The sequence below is a fragment of the Thunnus maccoyii genome, chromosome 19, assembly GCF_910596095.1.
Source record: "Thunnus maccoyii chromosome 19, fThuMac1.1, whole genome shotgun sequence".
Classification (NCBI taxonomy): Eukaryota; Metazoa; Chordata; class Actinopteri; order Scombriformes; family Scombridae; genus Thunnus; species Thunnus maccoyii.
Genome location: NC_056551.1, coordinates 19,033,793 through 19,043,701, shown reverse-complemented (window position 1 = coordinate 19,043,701; position 9,909 = coordinate 19,033,793). Strand labels below are relative to the sequence as shown.

The following is a 9,909-nucleotide window of genomic DNA, read 5'->3' as shown; positions in this document are numbered from 1 at the left end:
GGGGATATTTAAGAAAAACAAAAAAACAAAATATGTCTTTAAACCATCAAGTATTCTTTTTTCATACTTTTATTGCAATTCATTCAGAATTCAATACATCCACCAGAAGATATATATATATATATATATATATATATATATATATATATATATATATATATATATATATATATATAGTGTTTTTGATTACCTTGTCATGATTTTTTAATCAGAAAGCTAATTAAAGGGTACATTTCTTTAATAGTTTGGTTTTGTAAAGAAAGATAGGTCCTTACTGGCAGATATTTATTAAAATGATTTTGTACCAATTCATATCTAGAGACTAATGACTGAAATGAGTTTACAGCATATCTGCAGTATATTATCTGTCCTGTTTGGTTCAATCCTTTTTGTCTATATACTTCAGTGTTTTTATGGATATTGGTATGAATTCTTTCTCAATCAACAGCCACTTTGCTTCTGCTCTGTCCTTCAACCATGTCATTATTGTATTTATTTGTGTTGCATTAAAATACCCCTGCAGGTACGGACGGCTAAGCCACCACATTCCTCTGAATGTGGTTTGAACTTTCAAAAGTACGCTTCTTTAGAGATTCATGCACATGCTTGTATTTAGTTATCTTGATTTAAAAGGTGTTAAATATGTGTTAAGGAAGAATTGAGATCCATGTACGGTAAAATTCAATAACTGATACCTGAGATAAACTTTAAAATTGGACTGTTGTAGCACCAATATATATATTGACATACATATATGTTACACATAAAAAGACGAAAAACAGAAACACTGCACTATATAGTGTAATCTAAGACAACAAGTCTACAATTTTCCAGCCACAAAAGGTAAAAAATCCTTCTGAGAGTTTTTTTTTTTTTTTTAAAAAAACATTACAAAAGCAATATTCATGCACAAATATGTATTTTATTACATTGTTACAGTAGGTGTTTCTATTATTTTGTCCCTCTGCTATCTGGACTAATCATATTTACATCCTGGCGTGCAAACATGCAGTGTGAAATTTACTTTATAGTAATATTTTTCCATTGCTGAATCTCTGGTAATGTAGCATCTCTCTCTGTTGTTTAACCGCTACATTTTTATTAAACTCACATCAAATGAAACACTGATGAAAAATAACCATCATTCAAACAAACAACCGGTTGAACTCAATTCAAGACTGTCCTCTCTGTGTTGTCTACCTGTGAAACATGTGCACCATTCATCCTCTTCACAGCTCTTCATCTTTGTATAAAGGTTCTTTGTGATCTCAGCCAGGAGCAGCTGCCGGTGGTGTGACTCCCAGCGGTGATACAACAAGGAAGTGGTGAGAGACGTCTGATCCTCAAGGACTCCGCTCATTCATGCAAGGTTTAAAGAGGTCTAAAGCTGTCCCACGGTGACCTCAGGTGTGTGTGTGTGTGTGTGTGTGTGTGTGTGTGTGTGTGTGTGTGTGTGTGGCTGACAATATCATACTTTTTTTAGTGTCAGCATATCCTGTGAAATGACCAAAACCAACAATATGTTCATCTATTTCTCAATACTAAATAAGCTCCCTACTCTACTTCCTATCCCATTTGTTCCCACTGAAAATGGGGCACAAATATATACTTATGTTTTTTTTTAAAAATCTAAATGATTTCCTAAAACAACAGTATTGTAGTTTTAGGAAAATGTTACAGGAATATATTGCATTAGTTGGGGACTATTTTCTCTGGGAGTGTATTGCTGCCACCATGAAAAAGAAATATTTGTTCAGTTTCTCGATATGAAAGGAAAACTTTTTCATTATAACAAGGAAGGTACTCGTTATGATGAGAAAAATAGCTTGTTATGTGTGTTATCTTTATGTGCTGGTGTTCTAAAAGAGCTCATGAAGAAATGATTCATTATGATATTATTAGTCAAAACTATAACTGGACCTCATGTTATGAATAATGACAGACAGGTAGGAATAGGATGAAAAAGAGGAGCCTTCATCATAATATTATTTATGACATGTGCATAAACAATTAAATTATGTTACAGTCGAGGTTGAATGCGATGCACAGTCTAAAGTCCGGTTTGATGAAATATATAAAAGTGATAAGTGCAGGAATGTGAAATGCAAAGTCCAGTTTGATAACCCCGTCTTCATCCCGTTTATATGGCCATGGTACAAGATTTGATGCACACACACACACACGCACACACAATGTTGGAGAGTTTTATTGCATGACGTGGCTCAATATTCAGTGAGGGAGACTCATAGGATTTCACATTAAATGTCCTCAGCCACATACTCTTGGAAATATAAAATTAAACGAGCAACTTCACATTTTACAATCACAGGCTATAAAATGCCTTTTCTTAACACAGATAGTGGTGTTTGGATTCGAGTTGCGACTGACCAGCGTCAATTTGAGATGGAATGAAGCCCACTGACAGCAGACCACCCACAACATAATGCTCTTCCTTAGCCTACCGCTATCAAAAACTGACAAGAAAACTTTATTTCTAAAAATCAAAGGAGGAATAATTAAAACTGATGGCCTTAACATTAACCTATTGTTTAGGTTTTTTGTGTTTTGTGTTGAGAAATGTTAAAGGTATCTTTAAATCTCAACCTTAACATGGCGACACTGTGGAAAATACTTCCAGGCGGGTCCTCCGGTCAGCCAAACTCAAAACTTCAAAAAGTGACAAGTAGCAGGGAATGAAATACTCAAGTATCTCTAAACTGTACTAATGTGTAATTATTGAGTGAATGGACTTAGTTACTTGACACCACTCAGAGCTGAGATTACAAATATACTGTGTTTGTTCTGTTTATTTTAGCCCTTTACTGCAAAGTTAATGTTTTCTATACAGTTCACTGGATTAGTGCACTAAGTACAGCATGTTTACCTTCTGCATCTTATATCTAAGAATCATCTTGTCATCTTATATAAGCTGCAAAAGAACACATTGCAAATCTTGTACCATGCGTTTGTGTGTCACCATTTATGAAAATAAACAAATATGTATTTTGGACTACATGGGAAAGTTTTACTGTGAACCAGTTTAGGCCTGAATGAGCACTCTGAAGAGAGGGCACCCAAGGACTTGAAGTTATCATTCCATGCATGTCTCTGAACCTCGCTGGCTCACACAACGGTCAACGCTGCCAGGTTTCGTTTTGTGCTGTCGGATATTAACATCACCTGCAGTACCTATTATTGCTCCGTCTTACATTTCTTCCCTCCAGATCCTGTCCTTGAATGACTCCTGCAGAGGAATAATATTGTTATTATGTTTATCAATGGAGATTTCTGCCTTTCATGTCAGGCCAAAAAATGGGAGTTGTAATGAAAACTGATAACTGCCCACGAATTGACAGCTTGTGTTATAGTTTTTAGTTTTTCTACTACTAAAAACATTCGCTGTATTCTTCCCAGGTGTCTGAACTAATGTTTCAGATGCTTTGGTGGCTTGCGCCTTATCTGAATCAGCGTGACCGTACTAAAAACCCCCGAGGAGGCCTGCCAGGCAGCCAAACTTTGATTATTTTAATGATGATAATGAGATCTTAAAGTCCCCTAAGATACCAAATATTTCAGGCTGAATTCTGGGGAAATGTGCATCAAATGATCCACAAGATATCTAGAGTTTTTTTCTCATTTTGATGGAGCAATGCAGCCCACAACTCCTGTATGTTGCACATTGTATGTTAATTCTTTTGTGGCGCACCAGACCAGTAGCCTACTGGTTACTATGATGTATGCCACGTGACCACGATGTCTGCAGTTGTATTCTAGCCAGTTCTATTCTAACCTTTGTTGCATGTCATATCCCTCTATCTATCCATGTTTCCTGACTCTCTGCACTTTCAACTGTTAAATAAAGGCAAAAAAACAATCTTGAAAGTAAATCTATAAAAATCTGAATTACGTCTGGTTGGCAGTGTGTTTACAGATTATTACAGGCATTTTATTATTGATTTGTGAATCTACTGTGATGTTTATCTTGGTTTTTACATGTGTTTTATGGATGTTGTACGGTGCTGTGCCATGAATATATACATTCTTTCCTCTTCTTTTTTTTCCGCCTCCCTCCCACCTCTCATTCTTGTGTGTTTGTCTTGTGTATTTTAGTCAGTCTGTCTTTCTCCACTGGATCACCCTCCTTGTACTCTTTCACACAGAACAGGGCACAAGACAACAATGTTAAGTATCTCAAGGCCAAGCTGGGGTACAAGATGATAAAAACCCAGGTTCCCAGGCCCTGACAAACACTACCTTGTACATCATCCCTGTCTGGTCACTCCTATCTCCTCCTCCAACCAGACGCACATAACCAACCGCAGACTTCATCCGACGAGAGTCTGACTCGAAAGCAGTGGATCTACAGATTGCCCATCTGGCTCATCCGTCATGTCCTTTACGTTCATTGTTACGATGATGCTTCTGGGGTCTTCAGTGGTGATTGCATTTGTCTTGCAACCATCCAAGGAAGATCCTGCATCCTCTGCTACCTCTGCTGTTTCCCATCACAGGTTAGTATTAAACTTTTTTGTGCAACACACACACCATTACACCATTTGCCACTGTAATGTTCTGCTTTTGTTGATAAAGACATTTCTTTGTATGCAGTGAACATTTAAACCCATTTTCTACAAGACTGTCCAAAGAACTATGAGATATCGTGTTAGGTCAAAGGTCATTATATTTTAAAATAGCCTCAGTGCTTGAAACTTGCCTATCAGATTACAGTGCTGTAACATATCGTGAGGTCTGTGTTGATGCGTGTGTGCTGAGGCCTTTTCACACAAATACTCTGTGTGATTCAGGGTCATGTTGACCCTTTGGTTTTCTAAGAACGATGTGCAGAAATGTAACACACTGTTCTGTTTAATCTTTAGCAATGTAATCAATTACTCTTCATCACTTGGCTTAGCCAAACATCTGTAAACTTCTTCCACAGTTCATTGAGGGTATTGAGAGAGCGTGTTTGCACTGTTAAGATTTGAATCATTTTTGATATCATGCACTAATTCAATATCACATGATATGAATTATCACATGAGTGATATGTTATGTTCAGGTGCCAGGGTGAATCGTTGCAGTCCATCAAGAAGAGTCTCCTCGGGGCTCTCAACTTGCAGGCTGAGCCATGGCTGCCTGTAGGTGGGCTGGACAGTGTCAGAGAGCGATGGAGTAACACCTTCAGCACCATTGTACACACGGCCAAGGACACTGCACGTAAGTTGGACGCCAAAATTCACAGCAACTAGATCCCACACTTTTCCAGCCTGAGCCTAATCTTTAGTGGCATGTTCAAAGCCAAGCCCAGCCAAAAGTCACTCTCTGTTTACTGTATCTTTTTCCATGTCCTTCCAGTTCCAGCAGTCTCTGGCTACTCTGACGGTGGAAACAGTACAAGCCTGAAGTGCTGTTCCATGGCCCGCGAGATCTTCATGAAAGGTACGCAGCAATGTGTGCGTGTGTTTGTGTGCACTGTATGTGCATGCATATTGTCATGCACCTTTATAGGAAAAAATGTAGTAATCCATGTAATATCCATCCATGTTTGCCAGATCTTGGCTGGGACAACTGGGTGGTCCATCCTGCCAGCCTCACCATCGTTCAGTGTGCAATCTGCAACCCTGAAGTGAGCACTGTGCAGTGTCCATCATCCCACACCAATGTCCAGGATGCCGACTCACAGGTATTATTCTCCAAAATATGTGAATAGTGGTATACTAGATTTACTTCTCTGATTTACATTTCTATACATTTACGGTACTTTCCTCCCAAACTGCAAAGAGATGTAGCTGAGGTGAAGTGGAAAAAAAGTATGGGTGAGATATTTCTCTGCCCTCTTTCAGAGCATGCAGGGATCAGTTTGAGCATGAATGAATGAGTGAGAAACTGACTGACTGAACAAACAAATTAATCTCCAAATTAAGTTCATGAAATGTGCCTTACTTTCAGTGTCTTGGATCTACGATCAGTACCTAGTTTACCTTGGTATGTTATGAAACGTGAGGCAGCTGCCAATAGATTAGCCTGTTTTCTCCCTCTCGCTGCCAACATAATTGTACTTTGCCAAATACAAGATTAGGCACTCCCCAAAATTGTTCAACCAGAAATGAATGCAGCGTGGCAGCAGAAATGTGTTTCCAACAGCAACAAATTCTGGGAGCACTAGATGATAAAACTGTGGCCAAATGAGTGCAGATAACTAAAGTGTCTTGTAAAGAAAGTTCCTAGTTTAATTGAAGTACATTTATAATTTAATAATAGTATAAATTAATTTGTTATGGACATATTTTATTGAAAACTTCCGTACTGCAACCTTTAAAATCAAGTTTTTGAAAGACCACATTTGTCTTTCCTTTTGTTTAATGTCATTGGCACTGGTTAAAATTAATGTTCATTTATATATACTTTTTCTTTCTTTATTTTGTATGTAGCACTGCAAAATGCATGCAAATGTTTGCATTGTTTGCAGTCAGAATAAATGTCTATTATTTCATGTTTGTCTTAAAAAAAAAATTTGGCTGGAATAAACTGACTTGCCTTAGAAGAAAAAAAACTTGAATTCAGTTCATTTTGTTTGGTGTTGTCAGGCAGTTTCTGCACTATGAATATCAAATTGTGTTCCCCTGCCTGACTGATCCTCTCTTTGTCATAGGTCCAGATGCCATGTTGTCAGCCCACTGCCCATGAAATGGTGCCCGTCCTCTACGTGGACAAATTCAGCACCCTCGTTATATCCTCCGTGCAACTGACCCGCAGCTGCAGCTGTGGACCTGGCAACATCCAGCAGCCCAGCGAAGAGTAATATGTTCATAGCCTTGAGTATGTGACATCGGTGAGCCGACTGGCACACACGCAAAAACATAGAGTACATAAAAAGTAGATAATATCAATATATGTAGGTATTCTCTCACAAACACTTTAGCTGCTTTTTCAGACTGTTTCTCTTTAGTTGTATATGTTATCTAAGATCTTAGACTATTCAACACTGAGTGTGGGAACCACAGCAAAGTCTAGTGAATTACTAAGTTTTGCATTCCTGTTTCTCTTCTGACCAGAAAGAGTGATAAAAGTGCCAGTGCATGTTTGTTGAGCCAGCCAACCATAAAACTGATCAATTATGTTTTAGTTGCATAGATGACTGAGTCCAATCACACCTTATTACTTCACCTTATTAAAATCACAATCTACATTTGTGTGCTATTGTGTTCAATTAACAGTTACCAACAATTAAGATTAGATAGATTTTGCATTGCATAGAAAATGCATTTCTGTATGCAAATCCAAGTATTTCCCCGAGTACCAAGAGCTGCAAACAACTAAGTGAAGTGCAGCTGACACACTTGTGATAAATGCGGCCAGTTTATCTTTGAATAAATCTCATGAGTGCAGAGTGCTATTTAAAGCCACTAATCGTTACTGAGTGTTCCCTCCAAAAATGTGTAACTGTCCAGAGCCAAATCCTCTCACAGCCCAGTTGTCTCTTCTCTGATCTGTGGAACGGCTATCTCCACTTATGGAAAAAAAAAAAGTCAATTTAATCTCAACATGCAAACTAAGTTCAAATCAAAATGCATAGTTGTTTCTTTAGAGTGCAAATCTACAACCAGTTGTAAATTAAGTGTCCTGTATTGGTTGCCAATTTGATGCACAAATGTTTGCATAGAGAGTAATAAGAGAAGATTGTGTTCACCAGCTAAACCCTGCACCTAAAACTCCTATCATTTCTTCTGGGCAGGAACTGCATCTGCTGGATTTGCTCAGAAACATTCATTTGTCACGCTCTATTTTCATGTTTCCTCTGATAGAAAAGATAAAGGGGACAATGCTGCCTTGCAAAGCCAAAAAAATGTTACTTTAAATTGGTTAATCAAACTGTTCTGGTTATAACAAAGGCATTCTTTGCCATGCAAGAAAACATAATGATGTGGGCAAAACATAGAATTACATAAAAGGTGTAAATCAATGAATCAATGAAGTACTTTCTCTGTAAATACTTTAAATCACATCTTACTACTCTTAATGTGACTTGTAATTGTGGCTAGCAACATCATCATCAAAGTCAAATGAAACTGTGTCCAAATTAACAGAAATGCTCAATTGATTGTTTTATTTTCATACCTACAGCCGACTGCAGAAACGAGACTGATTCAGATTTGTTCGGTGTCTGTTCTATTATTTTTTCTGTTAAGTCATACATGAATCATTTTTTATTTAGATAATATGTGCTTTTATATACATTTACAGTTTACAGTTTTTTCCCATATGTCTCTTTGACCATTTGTCATGATTGGTTACAGTTCTCAGCTGTGATTTCAGTGTTTGTTTGTTTTTTAACACATTTTTGTTTGTCATTTGGTTGTATCCTTCCACTCACTTGACAGAGTTACCTCACCATTCATGTTTTTTCACTAGTGGACTATTACTAATCAATACATTAAGATCAAATGCAAAATATTGTTTATGCTTGTGACACTTGCCATCTTAATCATTTGTACTGATTTAATGATTCCTTACTCACAATCATTTGAATAAAGGTGATTTAAATCAATATTGTGCTGTCAGAGAGTTTTTATCCAGACAAAAGTTAGTATGATTCCTTATGCCAGTCTTTCAGGATTTCATGCCTGGCAGACAGTTTCATGTTAAGGGTTAGAGGGCGGAAAGTAGCATAGCAGAGGAATGAATGTTGGCACTGTACTCCATAAAACCAGACTCTGCTCAGGGGACGAACAACATGTTGCGCACTTCAGAGAAGTCGACAACGTTTTCAGTTGCTGTGCATGCATTGTAGTCAGGGCATTTGTAAATCTTTTCCTGGCTGCAGTGGAATCTTAATTTATGATTCTCAAGCTGTGGGAACGAGATATTGATCCCGGACTGTAATAAAACAGAACTGCAAGAGGACAGCAAGATCTGGGCCTGTAGCTTAATATTGTTTTATTGATACGAGACAGAATGTCAGGGTATTTCACTGTGTTGGTGTCTTTTGGCATACTGTCCCACTTTCTGCTGGCTGTAGGGGCAGTTGTATGTTCAGAGAAGGAAGCATTGCTGGAACCGCTCCCCAACACCGAGATACAGGTAACAGACTGTTTAATGGAGTGTACCGGGATGACGTACGTCAAAAAAATCCAGCTTCAGGATAATCGCAATATACGGCTTAAAGATTCCACAGAAGGTAAGGAGCAACTCTGGGAGGGTTTGCTGTAAAATCAAATCTCTCAAGTTGTGTGTGCTCTCAAATAGATACCTGAACTAAATGCTGGAAGCATTATCAGGAATGAAAGTGCTTCTCTTATGTCGATCCATCACTGCCTGTCTGACGTAGACCTGTTGTATGTTGCACATAAAATGATCTGCTGTGTACAGGCCTTCATAAACTAATTTCTCTTCTCAGGAGACCTCGGTGAATACTGCTGGTCTACAGATCTCAAGTGCACTATCGGGGAGAGCTTTCAGCATGCCTACGTGGTGTTGCCTGTGGATATATCTGCAGTCAGGCACGAGCAGCTGGAAGTCAAATCCGCTGCCACCACTCTGCACATGCACAACAGCCCCACCACAGTCGCAGATCACTGCGGCCTTCGTTACGACGTCACATGGCACTTCACTACAAAGCAGACGGGGGAATCGTTCTGCGTGGAAGTCGTCACCCAGCAGGATGTCCTCGGGGACGAGGTTCTTAAATGTCCTCCTTATCTGGTCACCTTCTGGCAGAGAAATCCAAATCAGTCCACGCAAGAAGTTGGCAGGTAGAAAAACTATAAGGATGACCGACAATCAGGAGACTGTTTGGCAGTGAGGTTGATTTAACAAGATTTATAAGGATTGTCACAATAATCATAAATGCATTTGAATGTATCCTGCTTATAGATAGATAGATAGATAGATAGATAGATAGATAGATAG

The 9,909-nt window shown here is 38.4% G+C and overlaps 1 protein-coding gene across 1 annotated transcript; it reads left to right on the top strand.

Moving 5' to 3' along the window:
• The first annotated feature begins 4,233 nt into the window (after window positions 1-4,233).
• Window positions 4,234-8,548, top strand: gsdf (gonadal somatic cell derived factor). The gene is made up of 5 exons (XM_042395547.1): window positions 4,234-4,511; window positions 5,060-5,217; window positions 5,356-5,439; window positions 5,553-5,683; window positions 6,653-8,548. Exons 1-5 carry the CDS (start codon window positions 4,390-4,392, stop codon window positions 6,800-6,802), a joined length of 645 nt encoding a protein of 214 aa, XP_042251481.1. The 5' UTR covers window positions 4,234-4,389; the 3' UTR covers window positions 6,803-8,548.
• The last annotated feature ends 1,361 nt before the right edge of the window (window positions 8,549-9,909 follow it).

What these genes read in the sequence shown, in the direction of transcription:
- gsdf (XM_042395547.1), top strand. Translation starts at nt 4,390, where the DNA reads ATGTCCTTTACGTTCATTGTTACGATGATGCTTCTGGGGTCTTCAGTG. An exon ending in TCTGCTGTTTCCCATCACAG is followed by an intron (nt 4,512 to 5,059) that starts GTTAGTATTAAA and finishes TGTTATGTTCAG; the next exon opens with GTGCCAGGGTGAATCGTTGC. An exon ending in CCGCGAGATCTTCATGAAAG is followed by an intron (nt 5,440 to 5,552) that starts GTACGCAGCAAT and finishes CATGTTTGCCAG; the next exon opens with ATCTTGGCTGGGACAACTGG.